This window comes from Mauremys reevesii, linkage group 1 (assembly GCF_016161935.1).
Source record: "Mauremys reevesii isolate NIE-2019 linkage group 1, ASM1616193v1, whole genome shotgun sequence".
Taxonomy (NCBI): domain Eukaryota; kingdom Metazoa; phylum Chordata; order Testudines; family Geoemydidae; genus Mauremys; species Mauremys reevesii.
Window position 1 is genome coordinate 258,809,450 of NC_052623.1, and position 26,143 is coordinate 258,835,592.

A 26,143-nucleotide genomic window follows, 5' to 3' on the forward strand; every position below is an offset into this window, starting at 1 on the left:
GACCATTTCTGATGACTTTATTGTAATATTCTTCAAGGCCTAAAAGTGCTAATTTCATGTCTAGTTTATTAATGGCACATTAAAGACTTGTAATGTGTTAAACTTATGGTAGCTGTGAGATTGACAGCTTGATCAGATGTTTTGATAACCGTGTACTGTAAATAATGGTGTAAAGTTCATGACAGTTATACAACTGTGGTTTTTTTTAAATTCTGGACCAGAAAATCCTCACTGAACCATAAGTAACTTCAGATTTGAGGAATCAGCTTTACAGAGAGGATTATAAATAAGAAGCTTTAACCATAATACAGTCAGTTAAGTGAGTACTAGATATTTTGATACTACAAAAATAAAGAAATTATTAGGGCGATTAATCGCAGTTAGCTCATGCAATTAACTCAAAATTAATTGCAATTAATTGCAGTTTAATTGCACTGTTAAACAATAGAATACCAATTGAAATGTATTAAATATTTTGGATGTTTTTCTGCATTTTTTCATACATATTGTATTCTGTGTTGTAATTGAAATCAAATTGTATATAATTTTATTAGATATTTGCACTGTAAAAATTATAAACAAAAGAAATAGTATTTTTCAGTTCACCTCATACAAGTACTATAGTGCAATCTTTGTCCTGAAAGTTCAAGTTACAAATGTAGATTTTTTTTTTGTTACGTAACTGCATTCAAAAACAAAACGGTGTAAAACTTCAGAGCCTACAAATCCACTCAGTCCTCCTACTTGTTCTGCCAATCGCTAAGACAAATAAGTTTGTTTACATTTACAGAAGATAATATTTCCCTCTTCTCAGGGCCAGTGCAACCATTTAGCCGACCTAGGCGGTCGCCTAGGGCGCTGGCATTTGGGGGACGCCATTTTCTTCGGCAGCGAACGCGGCGGCCGGATCTTCGACCGCCCTGGTCACCACCGGCATTTAGCAAAGGGAACTGGGGTAGGGGAGCATGGGGAGGGCCACCTGCAGCAAATAAGGGGGGGGGCAGCACGCAGGGGAACTCCCTGCCCCAGCTCACCCCTGCCCCGCCTCTTCCCCGAGCACGCCGTGGCTGCTTCACTTCTCCCGCCTCCCAGGCTTGCGGCGCCTAAGCTGATTGGCGCCGCAAGCCTGGGAGGCGGGAGAAGTGAAGCAGCCACGGTGTGCTCGGGGAAGAGGCGGGGCAGGGGTGAGCTGCCTCACTTCTCCCACCTCCCAGGCTTGCGGCTGTCTCATGAGCCGGGCATAGCGTTGACCGACTCCGCATGCATTCAGAACCGGCTCATTGTGGGGGTCCCACGAGCTCAAGGCTCCTACGATCAGGGCGTGTATCTGGACCTCGTAGCCCTGGGCTCTCAGGGTCTCGGCCAGCGGGGCATACTTCGACTCCTTCCGTGCTCGAGCCTCGTGGAAAGCCGGTGATCCGTTTTCGAAAGGCACCGTGATGTCTACCAGGAGGACCTTCTTCTTTTCTGCATCTGTCATGACAATGTCGGGTCGCAGTCGGCTGTCTGTCCCGGGGATGGCAGAGTCAAGGGTGATCTTCCCCAGGGACGGCGGGATGGCTTTCACGAGCCAGTTCTGGATGGTGGTGTGGCGGTGCTGCCAGGCTCCGGTGTGCTGCTTGCATCCACACAGGACGTGCGGCTGGGTCTCGTTCGCATAGCCGCACTTCCTGCAGCGCTTGTCCCGGTTGCCGTGGCGGATGGCTCCATTGAGGGGAACGCAGTTGAGTCGGGCCCTGTGGACGAACCGCCAGTCGGCAAACCTGGTGAAGCTGTCCCCGGGGAGGAAGTGGTTACTGGCGTCCCACTTGCTGGACACCTCGAACACCTTGCCCTGGTCCGGCTTCCGCTTGAGGTTCTCGGCATAGTGGCAGCGGATGGCGTCTTTCAGGGACCTTTCCAGCATGGCTCTGGCGGTCATGGTGATGATGGTGTGGTCCGGAGTCTTTACACATGGCACCACTATTCCCAGCTCCCAGCGCTCCTCTAATCACTTCCAGCAGCAGCCGATCCTCTTACCCAGGCGTCTCGAGGTGTTGCGGGTGTGGGACCAGAGAGAGGACAGGTCTCCCCCCTCTCTCCCGAACTCAGCCTCCAGGGATCCGCTGAGCTAGGTGGCAACATCCTGCTCGGAGGGGGCCCTGGTGATGCGTTTCCTGACCACAGCATGTACGGTCTCCTGCGCGATGCTCCTCACCTTCCGCCTCCTGACATGCCCGGACCTGACAGTGATCTTAGCTCATAGAGCCGAGAAGTGTATGCCTCTTTGTGCTTCGGCCACTATTCCAGAGGACATGCTTCCATGTTGATGACACTTTAAAAAAAAAAAAAAAAAAAGCTAATTAAATTTGTGACTGAACTCCCTGGGGGAGAATTGCATGTCCCCTGCCCTGTTTTACCCACATTCTGCCATATACTTCATGTTATAGCAGTCTCAGATGATGACCCAGAACGTTGTTCATTGTAAGAATACTTTCAATGCAGATTTAACAAAACGTAAAGAAGGTACCAGTGTGAGATTTTGAAAGATGGCTACAGCACTTAGCCCAAGGTTTAAGAATCCAAAGTACCTTTCAAAATCTGAGAGGGACGAGGTGTGGAGCATGCTTTTAAAAAGTTTTAAGAGTGATACTCCAGTGAGGAAGCTACAGAACTTGAACCACCAAAAAAGAAAATCAATCTTCTGCTGGTGGCATCTTGACTCAGATAATGAAAATGAACATATATCGGTTTGCACTGTTTTGCATTGTTATCGAGCAAAACCTGTCATCAGCATGGACGCATGTCCCCTGTAATGGTGGTTGAAGCATGAAAAGACATGAATCTTTAGCACATCTGGCATGTAAATATCTTGTCGCGCCGGCTACAACAGTCCCGTGGGAACGCCTGTTCTCACTTTCAGGTGACATTGTAAACAAGAAGCGGGCAGCATTATCTCCTGCAAATGTAAACAAACTTGTTTGTCTGAGCGATTGGCTGAACAAGAAGTAGGACTGTGTGGACTTGCAGGTGCTAAAATTTTACATTGTTTTATTTTTTAATGCAGTTTTTTTTGTACATCATTCTACATTTGTAAATTCAACTTTCATGATAGAGATTGCACTACAATACTTGTATTGGGTGAATTGAAAAATACTATTTCTTGTTTTTCTTACAGTGAAAATACTTGTAATAAAAAGAGCACTGTACACTTTGTATTCAGTGTTGTAATTGAAATCAATATATTTAAAAATGTAGAAAACATACAAAAATATTTAAATAAATGGTATTCTATTGTTTAATTACAATTAATCAAACTGTTAATTTTTTTAATTGCTTGACAGCCCTAGAAATGATGGAATATTCATGAATAGTTAGACAATGCTGTCTGAAGAGCAGGTCTGTTAATGTGTTCCAATAAATCAGGGCATACAATTAATATAGAGTTAAGTTTTCATGTTGAGAAAAAGCAGAGAATGTGTTCGTGCTACTGGAAGAAGAAATTCAGATACTTTTAACAGAATATTTCTTGTTCTTTTGTATTTATATAGTAAAAGTCATGAAGGCGCCGTATCTTCTTATGATGTCAAAGTTAAAAGTTTTATTTATACATAAATTTTGAAATACATTAGATGTCTGCAAAATCTACTTACACAAAATAAATAAATTTAGTTGAAATGATTGTCCCTGTCGGAACTCCATGTGATGTGCATGCCCCCGTACACTCTTGACCAGAGACTTTTCTGTTAGCAGTGTCTGCAGGTCTGTGCCTTTATAGTATGCCTCTACATACTCAGGTATGAGTGCATGTAGGAGGGAGCAGAGCTGCACCACTCCAATACCTTCTCAGTTGCCCATAGCTCAACACGGAGTTATGTAGTGTCTATCTAGCTGAGGCAGTTGCTTCTTTATACTCTCAAAAATCTTTTCTTAGTAGCTTATTTACGTTTTTAGTTCTTAGCAGGGTTTATGCTTCTATTGTGTCCCTCCCCTTCCTGTGTCACATTCCTCCTTTTTTCTTCAAGGTCAGGTCCTTCCTTTTTTCCTCAGGCCTTCTTGACCATGGCTTGCTTAACAGGTTATGCCAGAAGGCCCTAGGATTGAAGCCTTGCTAGACCTGCCACAGGTCCTTCCCCTCAGTGATGGAAATGCTAGCTGCCTCCACTCCCTTGCAGAAGCCCAGATCCCGTCCAAATGCAGGATTCAAGAGCAGATCTTGTAAACTGAGGGAAGACCGTTTAAAACTGCTCCTCATGGAGCGCTCTCTTAGACTTATGGGATCCAACTTCCCATTTTGTACATCAGATTCAGCCACACCGAGTACTCCAGAGACTTCATCTGCTCTGGCTCTGAATTCCAGAAACCAGGGGCTGGATTTGGTCTCTCAGAAGACTGCCAAACATAAGAGACCCCCACTCCCCTGATAGACTAAGAGGAGAGAGAAAAGTCTTCACTTGGACTTGGGATTAGGGAGACCTCATGTCCCAGTGTAGGTATCACTGGGTCTCCCACTGGGCATGGTGCTGAGATGTTAGTACTGTTGTTGGACTCCCCCAAATGGAAGAACGCTTCAAAGAATACGGAGTTTTTGAAGAAACCATCTCTCCTGGCACAGTCTGACATCACTGGATCTCTCCGGAATGAGCAGGCCTATCATTGGTACCTGCCGAAGTGGAAATATTGCCAGATTTGATGTGCCTAAAACCCCATATCTCCTGCCAACTCTTCCCTTATGTCTATTCTCTATTACCGTCAGAATCTAAAACCTGCTGGGTTTGTCCCAGAGCTCTGTCAATGGTCACTTAGCTGCTATCACAGCATTCCAATTGCCAAATGAAGGATTCTCAATGCTTGTCTAGTGAAGACCCGCTATATCGACTGCAGATCGCTCTCCTGTCGACTCCTGTACTTCACCAGATAGAGAAGAGTGGGGGGAGTTGACAACATCACGTAGTGTGGACCCCCACGGTAAGTAGATCTAAGCTATGTCGATTTGAGTAACACTATTCAGGTAACTCAAATTGCGTAGCTTAGATCGAATTTCCCTTGTAGTGTAGACAAGGCTTAAGTCTTCGCACATTCTACAACCATGACATTTTGATGAAAAAACTAGAACAATATAACTTAACATGGCACACATTAACTGGATTAAAAACTGACTAACTGATAAGTCTGAATGTAATTGTAAATGGGGAATCGTCATTGAGCGGATGTGTTTGCAGTGGGGTTCCACGGGGATCGGTTCTTGGTACTATGCTATTTAACAATTTTATCAATGATGTGGAAGAAAACATAAAATCATCACTGATAAAGTTTGCAGATGGCCCAATAATTGAGGAGGTGGGTAATTTATGAAGAGGACAGGTCACTGATTCAGAGGAATTTAGATTTCTTGGTAAACTGGATGCAAGCAAACTGTGTTTTTAATATGGCTAAATATAAATGTATACATCTAGGAACAAAGTGTCATTCTGGATGAGGATGAGGAATGCCGTTCTGGGGAGCCATAACACTGAAAGATTTGGAGGTTGTGGTCCAAGTTCCCCCTAAGCTGCACGACTGCACAATTGTCTATTAAGCCCCACACAGGGGCTCAGGGCTGCAGCAGTGAGAGATGCCTCTCCCCCAACCCCAGACCTGTCGCGGCGGAGAGAGGTGCCTTCCCCGGCTCAGCCCAGGCCCACTGGAGCTGCCAGGGAGAGGAGCCCCTTCCTCTTCCCAGCCCCACTGGAGCGGCTGGAGAGAGGTGCATCTCGCCTGGCCCCAAGCTGCTGCAACGAGAGAGAGGGCGGGGGGGTGGGAGCGGGAGTCTGTTTTTTCCTTTCTCTCCCCTCCCTCCTCCCCCCACTTCAGCCCCTGGGAAGCCTGCACCCCAAGCCTTTTATCCCTGGCCCCACCCCAGACCCTGCACCCCAACCCTCTGCCCCAGCCCTGAGCCCCCTCCCGCACCCTGAACCCCTCATCCCTGGCTCCATCCCAGAGCCTTTACCCTTAGCTGGAGCCCTCATCCCCTGCATCCTACCCTCTGCCATAAGCCTGAGCCCCCTCCCACACACTGAACCCCTCGGCCCCATCCCCACCACATGATTTTTGTTATGTGCACCTATATGAAGGTGATGTGTCACACATGACCTCCATATTGGTGCATATAACAAATTTCATTCTGCACATGGACATAAAAAATTAGAGGGAACACTGGTTGTAGTGGAATCAGTTGAACATGAACTCCCTATGTGATGCTGTGACCTATAGAGCTAATGCAATCCTCAGATGTATAAACAGAGGAATCTGAAGTAGGAATAGAGGTTTGTTTAGCACTGGTGTACCCACTGCTGGAATATTGTCCACTTCTGGTGTTCACAATTCAAGAAGAATGTTGATAAATTGGAGAGGGTTCAGAGAAGAGACACAAGAATGATTATGGGGTTAGAAAACATGCTTGATAGTAATAGACTCAAGGAGCTCAATCTATTTAGTTTACCAAACAGACAGTTATGGTATGAGTTGATTTATAATCTACAAGTACCTACATGGGGAACAGATATTTAATAATATTCAATCTAGTAGAGAGAATAATAACAGAATCCAATGTCTGGAAGTTGAAGCTAGAGAAATTCAAACTGGAATTAAGGCATAAATTTTTAATAGTAATTAACCACTGAAAACATTTACCAAGGGTTGTGGTGGCTTTTCCTTCACTTCAACCTAAAATCAAGATTGGATTTTTTTCCTAAAAGATCTGCTTTAGGAATTATTTTGGAAAAGTTCAGTGGCCTATGTTATTCAGGAGGAGTTCTGACTAAATTAACACAAAGGTCCCTTCTGGCCTTGGAATCTGAGTCTGTGAAATTTCTTAAGGGCTTCTTTAATCAGTTTCCTCCAGTGCAGGACCCTGTTCTACCATGGGACCTCAATTTGCAATTTAATTCATTAAGAGGGCCCACTTTTGAGCCCAAGGCAACTTGCTTGCTCCTGCATCTGTCCTTCAAGTTTTCATTTTTTGTGGCAATCACTTTGCCCAGAATGGCTGGGAAACTGGAAGCCCTCATGGCTGACCCACCGTATACAGTGTTTTATCCAGACAAAGCTACATTGCATCCTCATTCTTGTTTCTACCCTAAAGTATCATTAGAAGTCCAAATCAATCAGAATATTCAATTGCCAGTTATTTTACCCAAAACTTCACCCTTCCAGGAACTAATCCAGTCTCTATAGTCTATACATAAGAACAATGCTGGCCTTCTACCTTCACCAGATTAAGCCCTTTAGGGTTTTCCTTAGATTCATTTCTTTTGCCAAGAGGCTGAGGGATTATTTTATTTCTATTCAGAATATCTAGATGGGTTTTGGGGTGTATTTTGACATGCTGCAAGTCCTCTGGGATACACACCCTCCTAAAGTCACTGCTCATTCCCCTAGGGCTCAATCTATTTCCATAGTATTCCTTAGAAAGGTACCCATCAAGAACATTTGTAAAACAGCCACCCGGTCCTCTGTTCACACATTCTCAGAGTATGATGTTTGGACCTACAAACTTACCCTAAATGTGAGCTCAAATGGGAAAAAGGGAGCTTAAGTTCATAAGGTGTCACAATAACAACAAATGTTGAAGGGAAAAGGTACAAAAGTGAGATTCCGAATTAAGAACTGTGTTAAGACCGGGACATTAAAACTGGGATGAAATCAGGTTAAAAAATAATAAAAAGCAAGAAAAAAGAAAAACATAAAAAGTTAATAATATACACATTTTACTACAGTATAATTGAAAAAAAAATTATGTACAAAGGTATTCTTGGTCTCTGTCAGAGCTAGTAGCTTTTCCAGAAATCCTGGTTTGCATACGCTTGCAAAACTTCCTTCAAAGTTTCTGCATGCATTTTGAGCCCCTTGTGCTGTCTTTGAGGTAGTCCAACTTTGAAAATGAGCACTCTGAACCAGTAGTTAGATCCAGAGGGTACACTCAAAGCTTGCCATGCCACTTTGCTGATGTTGGGAAGTGTGTCTTAATTACTGTTCCAAAAAGCCAGCACATCCAGTTTCAAATTGCCAGGGTTAGGTATGCTCATGTAATTGCAAATTTCCCCTTTCAGATTTGAAATTTCATCTTTAGTGGAAAATGGTGGAAATAGTCTGGCATAATGGCCGTAATCTGCTGCAAAATTCACCTTGAGGAAGGAAGTACAACACCTGGATGACATTCAAAAAAGAATCTTCGGCACCAAACACTTCGGGGTTTCCCATTCCTTGCTGAGCATTGTGTTGAAGGTTTTGAATGCTTTTTTCATGTTCTCATGTTGCAAGGATTTCCAGAAACATCTGGGTTTTTACGCTGTATGTTTCTTCTGCAGCTTTTGTGCTCAGTTCAGGATCCAGAAAATGTCTGTATCGACAAATGTGTTGTCAGTAGTTGGAGAAAACTCGAGTTTTCTGTGTTGCACAGTGATTCCAGGTTTTCAACAAGGAATGTCCCCTTGGTACACAGTTATTTTGGTTATTTGCCAGTCTCTTCAGAGTTTCTGCTTTAAAACCAACGAACTGAGGATGATCTAGGAGATGCATTAGCACAATCCATAAGTTATTTATATGACAGGCAGCGAAGTACAAGTTCATCCACCAATGTGGCACAAAAGGGGTAGGTAATCAGCAGTAGGCTCTGCACTTGTCTCGCACTGTGTAAAACAAAGCCTTCAACTTGTTCCCATGCTTGAAAATGGCCCCGCATGCATTGATGCAAGATTTCATGTCTTTCATTTCTTCTGTAGCAGTAGCTGCTGGCAGCTCAATGTTAGTCAGATGAGCAGGACAGATAATACATAGCAGCTCTGGTTTCTGGTTGAGTTTAGTGTCCCATGCAAACTTAGCCATGTAGGAAGCAGAATCTGTTAGTTGTGACCATGTTTTCCCAAGTCAGTTGGTACATGTCAAACATGTCAGTTATTGCTACATCAACAAAGTGGCTGTCAACAGAGGGGATGAATGGGTCCATCAGCACAAAATGATGCGAGTTTATTCACTTTGAAATTAAAAAAACAGGAGGCCAAGAATCAGATGGTCCAAGCATCAGGAAACTTGTCAAAAATCAGACCAGACACCATATTTCTGTCAATTCATTCCATCAGTTTAGATCCTAAAGCATCATTTTCTTTCAAATACTTAGGAGTGAGGTTGTCTGCATTAGGAAAGGTTTTTGCTGCTGGCAGTATTGTTAAACTAAGTCACCAATATGCCCTTCTGCAACTAATAGGGGTTATCCAGCAAAACAGAGCATGCACACGATCATGCTGTGTCCTCTTTCATTAAAGCCTGGTGAAAGCTCCAGATATTGACTGTTTATCCCAAAGCTCACTTTCTTCTTTAAGCTGCTTGTGTTGCTTGCTTTTGACATGCTTCTTTATTCTGTCAGCGTGAGCATTGACCTTGACCTCAGTGCTGCAGTACTTGCAGCGCAATGCATCCTCTTCACTCCCATCTTTTACTTTTCTTGCAAATTTCTAAGCACTGATTTTCTTTTGATATTCAGGCATAGATTTGCCTCTTCGCCCCATGTGGGTATCTTTTTTTGTCATCTCTATCTTTATCTGTGGAGGATTGATCATTTGAATTCAGTGCCACACTAAAATGGACGTGAGGAAATAACTGGGCAGCATCTCCTTGTGAGCCAGTTGCCAGTCTGAAGTAGCTGATAAGACTGTGCTGTACCTATGTTTTTTCCAGCAGCGAGGATGCAAGTAAGAGTCAACTCCGGAGACAGAACCTGCATTTTTTTATTTTTGCTGTTCTTTTCTCTCCCCTATTGTGTGCTTGTCCTGTTCTTCTTTTAGGGAATGGGATCAGACTTTAACAGCAGAAACCTCCAACACTGTTTATAATTGTTTAAAGTTGTACAATGATTGGATATGTTAACACTTTTGGCCCATATATTTTATCTAAATTAATACACTATGCTTTAGTATCTACCTCCAGAGTTAACGTGGCATTTGAAGCAGTTCTACACTGTACTGAATCCACCTCCTTAGCATCCTCTCTTCTATACTGAGGTACTGCTTGGGAGTGTCTTCACATGGAGCACCCGTAGGGACAATAACTCAAAGAAGGAGAGTTTACTTATTTTGGACAGGACCTGGAATTCTTCTGCTATTTTTAAGGTGTTAGATCCCTAGGGGTGCTCCATCATCCACTCGCCTTTCCCCTCTGCATTGGAGTCCTACCATTCTCAAAAGTGGAGAAGGAAGTGGAGTGGCATGGGTCCACTCTTCCCCACAGGCTGTCATACTGGCCACGACGGGGCATACAGCCCAGGTGCAGACTTGTGGCCACTGCTAACTGAAAAATCTCTGGTCATGGGTGCATGGGCTTATGCACATCCTTGTGTGGAGCATCCGTAGGGACAAAACATCTCAAAGAATTCCAGTTACTGTATACAGCAAGTAACTTCTCCTTTTGGGTGCAGTCTCCTATGTTTTGCATTACAGTGAAATTCCATCGTAACTTAAGGTTAAGATGTCCTTTCTCTTTTTGTTATGATTATGCACAAAAGCAGTGACATGGAACCTGATTCTGAGGGAAGGACCATCACGTAAAGTCACCTGCTGCTCTGCTAGGAAAGTCCTACATAGATGTGCTTCCCCTGACTGGATATAGTCCAGTGTGTGGTGTTTGAGTGGACATTGCTGGAATGACACTTACTTTCTCCAAAAATGTAACTGTTCTCCTCTCAAAAACTTCCCAAAATACTGCTGTTTTTAAGGTTTTGTTAAAAATTTGTATTGGGTGGAGTTTAATGTAATAAGTGCATCCACCATGGGACCAAAAAAAACCAAAAACAATGCTGTATTCCAAACTTCTGACCTATAGAAAATAAAACTCTGAGCAATTCTGCAGTCCTGGGATTAGATTATCATTCTCCCCCATTTTTATTATCCTATTTTAAAAAACCTGAAGAAAGGTGTGAACTCTAAATCTCAGATTTTGTTCTATGGTGGATAGTGCTGTAGCCTCAAAATGTAGAGAATGGAAAATACTGTAGTATTCCAGGGTCATGATTCTTAATCACTACAAGAGGTGTGATTTTTCTGAAAGCACTGTGCTCTCTTGAATGGTGCAGATGACATCCAACAACTCACTGTTCTTCATTTTTCTTCTTTCTGCCTCTTCTCATCCTCTATAGCTCTGGCTCCTCCAGCAGGCCACCAGGAGCTGATTCTACACACAGAGTCCCTGTTGTCATGTTGGAGCCAATCAGGATTAAACAGGAGTCTGGTACATCCCATGAGAACTATGATTTCCCAATTGTTATAGTGAAGCAAGAAACAGATGAAGAATCCCGGCCCCGGAATGTAATATTAACAATAATAAAGAATCTCTTCTGAGTTTGGGTTATGGGGAGGGTGTTTTGCATTTATTGGAAATAGAATAAATTACAAATATTCTGTTAGAGCGTTACTTGTAGGTGTTGTCTTTAAGGGAAGTACCTAATGTATTAGTGGGTGTGTGGTGTGTTGTGTTTTTTTTTTTTTAAGGGATGAAATGAGATTCCAAACCAAGTTATATTTCTTAGTAAACTGGGATGACTGAATAACTGACATGATCAGACTGCCATAGTCTGGGGGGACCTGGGAGATGGGAGGAAGCTTATAAATACTGTAAGTTCTTTCACATGGTGTTTGGAGATTTTGCTACTACTAATGCATATGCTCAACTTTAGGAGTGCTAGACCCATTTGCTACTGGAGGATTATTATATTTTTCTATTGGAAGCAGTTTCTTAAATGTCAGAGCTAACCTACTTGGGTCCTGTTATACTAGTTTGCTGTATTAAATTGGCTGAAGCCATAACAGTGATAACGCCTGTGTAGAGGTTCTAAGGAGCATGACTAACAATACATGTGAAATAGTAATGTCTTTATTTTCAATGTGTTTGTGTTGATAATTATACCTGACAGCCTGGCATCTAGATGTATCTTTGCGTTTTCCTACAGACCAACTTTTCAAGAAGCATACTCACTTCTCTGCTATTGGATAGCCGTCATAATACCACTTCTGACAAAACAGTCTTAAGAACAGATGCTCCAGATAGCACAGGTGACCGACCAGGGATACTTCAGGAGAACACATCCAGTGGGAAGACAGCATGGATGGGTACCCCTCACATTGGAGACGTCAGAAAAGAGGATGACCCCAATGAGGACTGGTGTGCAGTGTGTCAGAATGGAGGGGAGCTCCTGTGTTGTGAGAAATGCCCTAAAGTGTTCCACCTTTCTTGTCATGTCCCTTCACTGATGAACTTTCCAAGGTAAAAATGACCAAATGAATTTTGTCCAAACTTTGCTCAAAAGAAATCACCTTTGGGTTGTGAGGCCAACTACAGGACGTTTCTGCCCCAAAAGACAACTCTAAGGCTATCTCTACACTACAGCTTATGTTGGCATAATTCATATCGCTCAGGGAGGTGATTAAACCACCTCCCTGAGCAACACAAGTTACACCAACATAAGCATCGGTGTGGACAGCACCACCTTGTGGAGGTGGTTTTATTATGCTGATGACAGAGCTCTTTCCTATTGGCATACAGCCTCTTCACCAGACACACTTCAGCAGTGCCGCTGCATCAGTGCAGCTGCACCCCGCAGCACTGTGTGTAAACGAACCCTAAGAAAGTTTGAGTCGGAGAAATCCAGGATTTAATTAAATTTGAGTTGTGTAACCTGAACTATTATTGCTGCTGGAAAAGCTATTATAAAATGCTGCAGTTTCTTGGCAAGATCGCTTATATCTGGGCCATCTGTTACCTGTAGCCACAAAATTGGGCCATAGAATCACCATTCTAAACAGAATCCTTTAAGGACAACAGAAACTTAAAATTCTTTTAAAGAAAAAGCTCTACTGATACAGTATTAAACAGGGGCCACGTCAGCCATAGGGCACAGTTCTTGCTGTCTGCTGATAATATTAAAAAAACTACCTCAGTCAGCACTGAGAAGAAGCAAGACTAATCTTTATAGGCCTTGATTGGTTTGTTGGAAGGCAACTATGCAATTTGTTCAGCTCAGTTGGAACCATCAGAAGGTTAAAAATCCATTTTTCTATTACATATAAATGTTTGTTTGAAAATAGATACTTATCCTTAGTATTTCTAAAGCTTACTACTGGTATCAGCTACTTTGCCAAAGTAAAAATGACATTTTGTGGCACTCTGGTATAGGAGTACTGGATAAAAGACTTAAGCTAGTATTGAACAAGGATACAGCTATATTTACCAAAAGATGGTCAGTGTTCAATGATTTGGTATAAATGTTAAATATTGGTTTAGTTTACCAATATTTCTTACACTGGTCAGCTCTGCTTATGTGCTTTGAGGAGAACGACTGCTAGAAGCACATCGGGCTTTATTCAAGTACTGTACTTAATCCATGCACATCGACTATGTGCCTTTTGAATCTCCAAACCAGGGGCTGTTTCCCTTTAAATACAGTGCTGTAAGTTTGCTTACCATAAAAGTTTTCTACAATTTTGTTTCCTCTGTGCATATTCAAAGACTGTATGAATATGATGGATAGCAAACTGTTTTTTATTAGTTAAATGTTGTCCCCTCCGTGTAAAGGAAAATATCACTGTTTTCATGTCACATTCTACAGTTATTGGGTTTTCTAAACATTCCAGAAATACCTTTCTAAAGTTTCAACTTTTCTTTGGCCGTGGTTTTTGCTGAGCTTATTCAAGGGGCAAACAGAAAAAAAAAAAAAGTTTCTAAGTGGGGCTCAAATCTGTAAAGTCCATAGAAATACTAGTGGCCAGTATTCTTAACCCTGAGCAGCACCATCACAGATACGGAGATTTCACACTTGAACTCCATCTCTAAACCTGCCCCTCAGCCTCATCCCATCCTGTCAACCTTCCCTCACTCCTCCTTTCACCCCTTACTGTCTTCTGGCCCATTCCCTCCTAAATAGTTGCTGGCAAGGCAGAGAAGCTTTTGTGGACTCCATCTGCCTCTTCTACTTGCAGCCCTTCACTCTGAACATGCTGTTACAGCCATTGCCTTGAATTGCTCTCCTTGTACTCCAGCTTGAATCCCTTTCCACCTGACATCTGTTCTCTTCACTCCACCAAAACTGCTGTCATACCAAGTCCCTAAAGTAGTCTTTTCATGGCTAAATATGTGTGAGAAGCTGCTAGGATTCAAAGAAATGTGAGTTACTGTGTTACCTATCTTAGCCTCACCGAGTGAGGTTTGCTGCTGCTAAGCTGTATGACATCTCCCTGACACAAAAGCTTCTCTGCCTTGCCAGCAAATTCTTCAGGACTCTGCCAGTCCAAACCTTGCCTTGTGGGTAAGAGAGTGAACCCCAACTTGCCCAGAGATGTCTCCCTACAGCAGTGGTTCTCAACATGCAGCCCGTGGGCCGCTTGCAGCCCAGTCAACACACAGCTATGGCCCATGTGACAACCTCAGGGCCATACAGATATTATTGGATGCGGCCCACATAATACTTTGTGGGTCACGTATATGACCCACAATCGTAAATATGTTGAGAGCCACTGCCCTACGTTGTCGCCCTCTCACTGAGTGCTTAGAGAAGTTACGTTTGTTGCGCCTTTAAAGAGACAGTATACTGCAGGCAAGTAGCTTAACTGGGGCTAACACACCCTTCCCTTCAAACAGAGCGCTGAATTGGCTTATAGTAAAAGTAAAACAAGTATATTTAACAAAAGACCATAGGATTAAGTGATACCCAGTGTAAGGAATAAAGGTAGAAAGGGTTACAAGCAAATAAAAGTAAACGTATGCTTTTTAGGCTAAAACCTTATTTAACAAATTAGACTGTCTTGTTCACAACGTCTCTTTTCCAGCATGGCTAGCCAGATGCTCTGGCCAGGACCCTTCACAGATCTCAAAGTGCTTGCTTCAGGCTAGCCTAGGAGAAACTAGAAAACTTTTAATTATCCTAATAGGATATGTGTCTGTCTCTTGGAGGACTTGTAGTTCTGCTGTAGGCTTTAACAGGTTTCACTGTCAAAAGTAATTTTAACTTGCTCCTGAAACTAACCCCAATACCAGAGGTCATGTTTATATTATTAGATCAGATATGTGGTACAATACATGAATGTTAATACCGTACTTTTCATAATCAATCGTAGCTGAATTCTGTCTTTATTCATTCTTGTAAGCAAGTCAGTACAATTCAGCTGTATTGTGGTTATTCGTGAAGATTCAGGTTTCTCTGTAAAGAATTTTACTAAAGCACATTCATTAGGTTTGCTCAAGGATTTGAGGGCATCACTAATGGTATGGGGGGAAGGGCAGTTAGCAAAAGTAGTTTGTGAACCATTATTCTCCTGCAATTTAGAGTTTCCCCCCAAGAATAACTTAGATGGAAAAAAAAAGCCGAGAAGTTATTTTGTTAAGAATAGAAAAACTAGCCTATAGGCTAACTTCTAATGAGAAAATATACTTCCCACAGGTCCCAACCTCTCCGTTGCTCTATTTTCATGGTGTTTCTGAATTGTTTTGCACTCTGCCTATACTGTTCCATTTTTCATCCCTAATTTTTAATTGTTTTTCTCATTTCCTCTTATACTTTTTTCTTCAGATTGCCTCCTAACCAGCAACTGCACCTACTGTTAAAATTTGAAATTAATTTGTAAACCCATATGAATGGTTTCAAAACTAGTGGAAATAGATGCTATTTTTGATGTAAAACTATTCCAAAAAATTAAGTCCAGGAATGAGTGAGTTTTTCTTTCAGAGAGATGTCCCTTTACCATCCTTATTCCTCCTTTTGGTGGTTGCAGAAAAATTGACACAGGAAAAAAAGAAAATAGAAATGAACAAATTGTCCAAAAGTATTTGGAAACCCTCTATTCAAGACCATGTAACTTTATCTGGTGCCCAGAGTAATACATCTGTTTTCCCCCTTGTTTAGAGGAGAGTGGATTTGCACATTCTGTCGGGACTTGTCCAAGCCGGAAGTAGAATATGATTGTGATAATCCCAATCAGAGCTCTGAAAAAAGAAAACTAGAAGGTTATATGGGATTGGCACCAATAGATCGACGGGTGAGGATACATTGTTCATTCAACCAGTCTGCTTGTCCAGTTGTTTTGTAAATGCTGCTTTTTATATATTTGGTGGTAGTAATAAGAGTTCACTGGAGGATTTCTAAAGAAGCTCTGAGAATTTGACCGTACATTTAAAATATGCCCAAGCTTGGAAGCCAAGAATCACCAAGTGCTCTTTGGTTGTCTTGAGTAAAATGTTAAATATCTTTCCCTCTGTTTCCCCCACCTGGAACAGGCCTATTCTGAAGGCTGTTTTTCATTCGTAGAGCACTATGAAGTCTTAAATATTATTTTTCAGGTGGGGTGCTGCATAGCCTCAATATTGAGAGATGCTCTGGTGTCACAGTTGGACTAGTAGAAGCCTCTGGAGCAGGGCCTGTGTGTTGTGTTCTCCCCTTGCGGCTCTGAATATTAGAGGTGAAGCTATAAAAGGGGGTGGGGTACGTCAGCCACCTCTGTTCCTTCCAACTGTGGCAGTGTGCAGAACAGAAACCTGGGCTCAGTCTCTTTGACCTAATGTTCTGGAAAAATTGTTTCCCCGAGCCTCTTGGGTTTTGTATTTTACCCAGTATTAGTAGATTAGTTTGGTAATTTTTATTTAATTTTGGGTCCTAAGGGGCTTTTTGCACTCTAGCTTTAGTCTATGGGTATAAAGTGGAGGCTCCTACCATAAGGAGAACTAGGTCTGAGGTGTGCTTCTCACCCTGCGGTCTTTGCATCACCAGACAATCACACTTCGTATAGGTTCCAGAGCCTGGGCTTTAGTCCGAGAGGGAATGTCTACATCGCTACTTCTAGCCCTTCAGCACAAGCCTGAGTCAGTTGACCTGAGCTCTGAGGCTCTGTGTTGTGAGGGTTTTTGATTTATTTATTTTTTGTTCATCATAGACACACCCTCTTTTGAGCAAGCCTCATTCAAAATTATCCCCTTAAGCAAAGCAAAAAGGTTTTGAACTGAAGTCTAGATCACAAACTCTATACTCTGCCATGCTTAACAGGTGGCTTGACACTGAAAAAGACAGTTATTTTAATGTTATTTTAATGTAGATGCAGTGTCTTAATGGTTCTGCGAGCTTCAGTGACAAAATGTTTTGCTGTTGACTTCTGCATAACACGGCTGAGAAAGTATGAGCTAAATTTGTTTTGTCTCCTTATGGTTCATCAACAGAATTGTTGACTAAAATCCAGTTAGTAACACCTGTGTATACATTGAAAGTAATGTGTTACTGATTTGGCCTGAGCCTGATGAGGGGAGAGGGGAGCTCTAGGCAGAACTGCAGCCGGGGGGGCACTCTCTTGGATGGCACTGTGTGGGGAAAAAACAGAATTAGGCTTCTTGGTAATGATGATTAACTTGCTTTCTCCAAATGTCTGATATTTTCAAATGTGCTTGATGTTCTTTTGGGGGCTGGGGAAGTATTAAACGTCTGCCTGAAATTTTTAGCATAATATACTATTAAAGGTAAAATCACAGCATTCTCTAATACACAGGCATTCTGTCTTTCCATATATACAGAAGTGTGAAAGGCTACTGCTATACCTCTACTGCCATGAAATGAGCCTGGCTTTTCAAGATCCAGTTCCTCCTACAGTATGTACATTGTCATTTTTACCTTATAAAAGAGTCAGAGCACTTGGCACTAGCTCTTCTGTGGGCGTTAGTGTTCCCAGTAATAAATCCAACATCAGAAGAGTAATCTACTCCAGATATTTAATGTAACAAATATCTAAATGTAGGATAGAGGTAAAAGGTTGATACTAGATGCATAGAATTTTCATGCTCATTGAATCCGAGCAGAGATTAAGATGAAACTTATTTCCCAATTGCAGTAAATTAACAAACTTTACTATAAAGTGTACACTACATCTTAAAATTGTGTGTCTTAAGCCCTTATACCCCCCCAACAAGCAGACCGTGGTGCCAGCGCGCGCAGCAGGGGAGTGCAGCGCTGTGGCCTTGCCCTGCAAGTGTGGACAGGGTGTAATTGCAGCGCTGGAAAGCCTCTACCAGCGCTGCAACTTGCAAGTGTAGCCAAGCCCTTATGCATGAAACATGACTTAACCCTTAACTTCTGGTTTTCCCACTTCATCTTGAGTGTTGCTGCATTCTTTTGAAATGAATGGTAGTTGGCACATCATTGAATTGCACAATGAATGGTGCTATTTACATTTAACAGCAATGAAGCATTTAGGGCTTGTCTACACTGGCAATTAACAGTGCTGCAACTTTCTCGCTCAGGGGTGTGAAAAAACACCCCCCGAGTGCAGCAAGTTGCAGTGCTGTAAAGCGCCAGTGTAAACAGTGCTCCAGCGCTGGGTGCTGTGCCCCTCATTGAGGTGCGCCGCGACCACACAAGGCACTGCCAGTGTAAACTAGCTCTTACTTGTGTGAACTCAAAATGGAAGGAGAGGCTTAGTCTACACTACCAATGTATGTCAGTATTACTAAGTCATTCAGGAGCGTGGATTTTCCACACCCCTGAGTGATGTAGTTATACTGACCTAATCCCCAGTGTAGACAATGCTATATGGACAGGAAGGCAGCTACCATTGACATAGCTACCACCTCGCGGGAAGGTGGAGTACCTACACCAATAGGAAAAGCTCTCCCATCAGTGTAAGTAGAGTCTTCGCTAAATACTACAGCTGCACTGCTGTAAGTGTAGTCGAGCCTTAAGGGAAGTCTCTATTTCTGTAATGTCAGTAGTACAAGCGCATACTTTAATTCCACAACTTGGACTACATCTTAAAATTCTTCACAGATCTGCCTAGATTGTTGGTGGGTGAGGAGAAAAGAATAGCTTCTGGTTCATAAATAAGAATCTGGAATGTGAAATAAATTATATGTTCTAATTGTTGCATCTAATTGCAGAGAGAAAAATTGCACACAAATTAAAGACTAAATTTTTAAAGATAGAATTTTATTCATATCTCCTGCTGACATGCAAGTCAGGCTGTGCTGATTGTTTGTGCATGGGAGTCAGGCAGGAGCATACAAAATTACATCTTTTAAAATTTGCCCCTTCGTGCCTTAAATACCCTCTCTCCTCTTTTTAAAGCATCATACATTTGTTTAACACACGCAGGAAGCAGCTATTCTGATAGTTTATTTCAGTTTGACAAAGGAAATACATCTTTGGAACACTTCATGTTGCTGTAAGGCACGTTAACTTTTTTTAAAGTGAAGTTACATGAACCACTTCTTCATCTAGTCAAATATTGTGCTGTATTTCTTCTGTTCTAAAACTACAGCTATCTATCTCTGGTTCATCAATGGTGCCTGTTGCTGTTATATCTAAGCACTGATGTATCAGTAAAATGGTAGACCTAAGTGAAAGAAAACTGCCCCTTTTATTGTGGAGATATTGAAACAATAACACCATTTTGGAGTTAAATTTCCGATTTATATAAAATCAATATTTAAAAAGGAGGAGATGAAGAGATACATAAAGATATAAAATATTACTTTACATATTACTGAGTATTTCTACTGTAGAACATCAAGATTTAAATCTCTTTGAGTTTTCAAAACTATTTTTCATTCTTTTAAACAAAAATGTGCCCTGCATATGTGGCAGTAGCGATAAGATACATTACGTTTCTTTATTTTTGAGAGCCTCACCTGCATTTTGCCCACTGATTTCACTCCAGACTGCTTCTAACATTCCAACACTTTGAGCTGCTTTCTGTCAGTTACTGTATTAAAAAATCCTCAAAAATATTTGCTCTTCCTCCTGAGGCAGAGTCCTTACAATACTCAATCTAGATCAGTCACAGGTTTTTAGGTCCAATATCTTGTGAACCATCAGAAGTTGAAATATAGGTTCTATTCTATTGGATAGCAGGGAAATCACTCCACCCACCTTGAGTGCACTTTAGTTCTTGCCTGAGCAGGTTGTCAGATATGGGAGTTCAAAACCATGACATGAGTTTCAGAGAAGCTATCTTAAATTTGTAATTAGCCTGTATAGTTGGATTCCATCTATGAAGACAGTTGTCCCCACCCTGTGGGGTGCACCCCGCTAGGAGGCACAGAGGGACATTCAGGGGTACACATTGGCAGGGCCTAGGCCAGCCCCCAAGGGGGGTGGGGTGGGGAAGGAGCAGCACCACCCAGCCCTAGTCTCCCCCAACTCCACTCCTCCCTGAGCCCAGCTCTGCCCTCATTCCTTCTCCATCTCCAGGCCAGCTCCACATCTAGCCCCAGCTCCTCCCCCAGCCCCAGTTCTGCCCCCCAGCTCTGCCTTCAGCACAAGCTCCTCTGCTGAGCCAACTGTGGAGTAATGGAGGTGGGGGTGCAGACAGATTCCATTCCTGGTAAGGGCGAGGGAAGAACAGGAGAAGTTTGGGCACCACTGTATTATGACAACAGCCTGGCTTCACAGGTGAAAGGATTGAAGTAATAGTTTAAATCATTTATTGGTACTAACATTTAAATATATAGCTGTTTATACCTCAAATGCATCTTTAACTAGTCTTGCCATTTTCATTTAATGGCATGTGGAGAACACTTAGGGCATGTCTATACTACAAAATTTAATTGACTTAAGTTCACTTGACCTACAGCCACCATGGTAATTACATCCGTTCTTCGTGTCCACACTACACTCCTTCCGTCGGCGGTGCACATCCTCACCAGGAGCACTTGCACCAACTCAAGTGGAGCATTTTGGGGTGCCAGCAGGCAATGTAAGCAATGCAGTGTCGTCGACCTAACTACATCGACCTTAGCACTACAGCTCTGAGGTGGAGTTATTAGGTCAGCATTGCGGGCAAGTTAAATCAGCGTGAGGAAAATTGTAGTATAGACACTTACACAGCTAGGTTGACGTAAGCTGTCTTATGTCGACCTAACCCCTGTAGTGCAGACCAGGCCTTAGTGGTGTAGAAATAAATCCAAATACATCCTTTATCGTATCATAAAGGTAAGCAGAGTTGTCTCTCACTACTCACAGGGAGCCTGTCTCAAGTAAGAAGGCATTATGTTTACATCTTAGAACTATACTTTGAGTTAAACTGAATAGTATTTTGCCTGGAGATTATGATTAAAAATCTGTGTGTGTGCCCGAGAGAGACAGAGTGAAATATCTGATTGAATTGGTGATTTTATTTTTTTTCTTTTAGGTGCCTGAATACTACAAAATAATAAAGAAGCCTATGGACTTGTCAACAATCAAAAAAAGACTGCAAGTGAACCATCCACTGTATATGAAACCAGAAGATTTTGTGGCTGATTTCAGACTGATTTTCCAAAATTGTGCTGAGTTTAATGAGGTCAGAAAAGTAAAACCATATAGTTTTACAAGCGTACATATTTCCAAGAAAGCAGAATTTGTGGCAGGCGGTAGAATTTCTTGATGCAAATGACATAACAACTTTGTGAATTAATCTTGCTTTGGTTATGAGACCTATTCAATGAAGTTATAGATTTCATTTGAAATAACTTCTGTATTAGATTAGTATGTAGTAAAGACAGTTCCATAGAAGGAAGACTGGAAAGAAGGCAGTAGCAAACGGTTTAATTGTTATTACACCAGGATTAAATATGCTTTAATTCTCCTTTGAGTAGATGCTGATGTGTATTCTAATTAGGTGTGTGCGTGCCCCACACTCCAGAGCCTTTTGCTTAGCAGTACCCATAGAGGGGTGGCATTCGTGCCTGTAGGTCCTCCCCTGGATATATGAGGTGGCAGCGCCCCAAACCCTCCCGGTTCCTACATACTACCCATTTGCTGGAGTTGGAGCTCTATGCAGTTATTGCTTCACAACCTCACGAGTTTATATCTTAGCCTAGTTTGTTGTATATATCTATCCTCCCTTCTTTGTCTCAAAATGGCTTGCTTGCTGCTCTTGTCCTTCAAGACACCTACTTCCACGTGGCCATTCTACCGAGTCACAGGAAGTATCTTTGCTTCATGGTAAGAGACTGCCACTTTCAATACATGATTCTCCCATTCAGCCTCTCTTCTGCCCCCCGAATCTTCACCAAATGCATGGTGGTAGTCATGGCATATCTGAGGAAGAAGGAAATCCATATCTTCCCTTACCTCGATGACTGGTTACTCCAGGCTCCAGAGAGTAGGTTCTTGCCCATGTTGACACCACGCTACACTTTCTTGACTGTTTGGGACTCATTCTAAACATCAACAAGTCAACTTTGGCCCCCACTTAGCAAATAGAGTTCACTGGGGCCCTGTTAGATTCCACGAAGTCGAGGGCGTTCCTGCTGACCAACCACTTCCAGATGATTCCACAGCTGTGCCTCAGTTTGCAATCACAGCCATCCACAACAGTCCACGTGTGCCTGAGCCTATTGGGCCACATGGAAAGAGCTGGACCCCTGCGAACAGCACCCAGGTAGTCCATCTTGCCCAGTTACACCTTTGTCCTCTTCAGATGGGGCTCAGGACGGTTTACAGCCCTGCTCTGTATTCACTAAACAGGTTGGTTCACCTTCCTTCATCAGTCCTAGAGTCCTTGCATTGGTGGGAGTCCCCATGCAGTCTGTGCCAGCAGGTCCCCTTCACTTGGCCCTCTCTTACCAAATCAGTGGTTACCACCACATCCCTTCTAGTTTGGGGAGCACATCTGCACTTGCTGGAGGTGCATGGTCTGTGGTTGGAACAGGAGACCTTACTTCCTATCAACGTGTTGGTGCTTCGGGTCATCCACAACATGTGCCTTCTGGGACCGAAATAGGCATTCAGTGGTTCACATATTCAGAGATAATATTACCGTGATGTACTATGTGAACAAACAAGGAGGAGCCCACAATAGAGCACTCTGCCTGGAGGCAATCAACCTGTGACAGTTCTGTATCAGATGAAACCACCCCAGTAGCTATCCACTTACCAAGGGTCTAGAACCATCTCATGGATCATCTCAGCTGGGTTTTCTCCCTGAGCCATGAGTGGTCCCTGAAGACTGAAATCTTTAGGATGATGTTTGCAACATGGGTGTCCCCATTATCAACCTCTGTGCCAAAGGAAAACACGAAATGTTGCCTGTTTTGCTCTCTGGAGGGGCTCAGCTTGGACTCCCTCTCCGACGCTTTCCACTGCAGCTGGAAGTCAACTCTGCTGTACACCATCCTTCCCTAGGTCATGGCCAAACTCAAGGCAGATTGAGCTAGACTTGTCCTCATTGCCCCAGAGTAGCTGAGATAGCACTGGTTCTCTGATATCCTTGCTCACACAGGACCATGGCCACATCCAGCGACCAGCTCCCTGCACCTCAAGGTGTGGCTCCTGCATGGCTGAATGAGGAGGAAGTGTTTTGCTCGGAGGCTGTCCAGTAGGTCGGTCTTAACAGTAGGAAGCCTTCCACTAGAACAGCCTACTTGTCAAAGAGGAAGAAGTTTTCTGTGTGGTCCTTGGCTCATGTGACCCACTGGGCAGAGGCTTCCATCCAGGACATCGTGGAGTACCTTTTGCATCTTCAAGAATTGGACCTAGCACTCAGTTGTCTGAGAATGTACTTGGCAGCAATATCCGCATTTCATCTGCCTGTCCAAGGGAAATTGTTTTCTCCAATGCCATGGTGATGAGATTTCTGAAAGGAATACTCCACCTGCATTCTCCAGTCAGAGAACTGGTCCCCCTATGGGACCTGAACATGGTTTTAGTGGGTCTAATGGAGCCAACATGTAAGCCTCTTGCTTCCTGCCTCCTGTCCCAGAAAACTGCATTCTTGATAGCCATTACCTGTGCCAGTAGGTGTGAAAGTTGCAGGCCCTGATGTCTGGTCTTCCTTACACAGTTTTCCAGGAACAAGATTATGCTTTGGCCACATCTGAAGTTTTGTATCCAAGTTGGTCTCAGTTTCACTTGAACCAGGCAGTCTATTTGCCTGTATTTTTCCCCAAGCTGCATTCCTCCACAGAGGAGCAATGCCTCCATACACTAGATGTTAGATGCTGTCTAGCCTTCTGTCTGAACAAGATGGAACAGTTTTTTGTGCTTCACCTTGCCCTGTTCATATCATATGCAGACCATATGAAGGGTCAAGTGGTCTCTATGCAGACCATCTGTAGATGGATAACATCTTGCTTCAATACTGCATACGAGATAGCATCAGTTACGCACCCTCAGCAGATATAGGCGCATTTGACGAGAGCACAGGCAACTTTGGTAGCGTTCTTCAATGACATTTCAGTATTGGACATTTGTAGGGTGGTCACAGGGTTGTCTGTGTATACTTTGACAGATCATTATGCAATCACTGCTTCTTCCAGAGCAGACACTAATGTCAGAAGAGCAAGGATTGCAGGACTGCTCAGGTGGATGCTAAGCCCCCTTTCCAGATGGGGTTTGCTAGTCATCTACTTGGAATACATGTCTGCATCTACTCAAAGAAGAGTAAACAATGACTTACTGTAACTGTGGTTCTTCTAGATATGATGCAGATGTGTATACCACAATCCACCCACCATCCCCTCTGCATCAGTCTTCCCCTGAATGTTGGATGCAAAGGAGCTGAGGAGGCTCGGGTCTTTGTCACTTCATATAGCCAAGGAAGGGGCTACAAGCACAAAGCATGAGCGCCACCTCTCTACGGGTGCTGCTAGGCAAAAGTCTCTGGCTCCAGCATGTGCACAAACCTACTTGGAATACACATTTGCATCACATCTCAAAGTGCAGTTACAGTCAGTAACCATTTCTTCTATGGAAATGGATAGGAGCAGATTTAATATGGCTTCTCTCTGTTTGGTGAAAGGCACAATCCGCACCAGTTATTTAAGCTTAATTAGTTGAAAACTTTAAGAAAATTTTAGGACACTGTATTACTACCTTGACTAAGTATAGAGTATAAGTAAAGCAGATTAGAGCAGGATACAGCAATGATCAGTTACCCAGTCCTGGGGCACAGGTAATCTGTTTCTGTTCTCATCAGAGCCATTCTGGTCCAGTCTGGTAGGGGTCCTGCATTGCTCCACATGTCCTTTATACCTTGTCTCATAACATCATACAGATACTGATTTATTTAAAATTCCGTATCTGTAAACATTCTATTCTGCACCATCATAACTCTAGTACATCTTTTACTTATCCTTCAAAAACTCTAATTGGTATCTCTTGTCTTTTTAACCATTGCTACCGTACTCTTTACTCAATCTAGCTGTCTTTTCATTGCTTTCATGTGTCTTATTCTTATCTTCATCTTGTGACCTTGGACTTCGCTAGTTCTGTCTAGTTAGTATCCATCCTCCCTAGTCCAAGATCTTCACCTGGCTAGTAAATCTCACACCTTGTCTGGTTTGCTTTGCCCTGTTATCTACACGAGCCAAGAATCCACTGTAAATAAGAGACTAAACCAACTTTCTGATTTTTTACACCCTTGAAAGTTGTTTTAGCAGAGTTTTGAGAGCTGTCATCTTGACACGTACAGAAAACAGAAAAATTCCTTTTTACATTTCTTAAAACATTATTATGCGCACTTATCTAGCAGTTATTATGTATTTCTTTACATCTCTCTCTCCACCTGTCTTAGGAGGCAAAAGGCAGTGAGTCTATCTGCAGAATAATATCCTTCTCACTGCCCTTCCTCCCTTCCCTGACCCCTCAATGAGTAGTGAGCCTTTCATTCCCCACCCACCATGTCCTGCCCTTCAGTCAACCTCTTAAGTACACTGTGGCTTCTGACTGCCATACCAAGATCTCCTTGGCCACTGCTGGCTTTCTTAGCCATCTGCTGATTCCTCCTTTGAAGTGAGGGGTGGAACTCTGGGGAAGGGACAAATGTCCCATGTAGAGCAGGAAGGAAGGGTAGTTTCAGCAGGAAGGAGGCTGGCTTTAGCTATTAGCCTCTGCTTAAACCAGGAAACTGGCCAGGGCTGCTGATGTGAAACACCTTGGGGCTGGTTAGTGTGCTAAAGTATAATCATCTATGTTAGTAACATTTTATATTCTGCTGTGTGTGAGAGGCAGGAAAAAAATTCCACTGGCCAGAAAAATGGCATAGTAGTCAAAGCATCTGGTACAAAATACTGTCTTCTTAGTGGCACAGTTGACCAAACTCTTCCATTTCTGAAGTGGCTATACTTTATATCATGTATGATCTCTTAAGTGGGTCTTTCAGTGGAGATCTTAAACCAATGATCCTGTCCG

General features: G+C 42.8%; 1 protein-coding gene across 1 annotated transcript in view; it reads left to right on the plus strand.

The window, feature by feature from the left end:
- TRIM24 (tripartite motif containing 24) overlaps positions 1-26,143 on the plus strand; it is a 137,545-nt gene that overhangs the window by 110,389 nt on the left and 1,013 nt on the right. Inside the window, exons 14-18 of the mRNA XM_039483394.1 lie at positions 11,147-11,315; positions 11,957-12,270; positions 15,902-16,034; positions 17,554-17,628; positions 21,162-21,311. Coding sequence (XP_039339328.1) covers positions 11,147-11,315; positions 11,957-12,270; positions 15,902-16,034; positions 17,554-17,628; positions 21,162-21,311 — 841 coding nt within the window. The remainder of the gene's footprint in view (positions 1-11,146; positions 11,316-11,956; positions 12,271-15,901; positions 16,035-17,553; positions 17,629-21,161; positions 21,312-26,143) is intronic.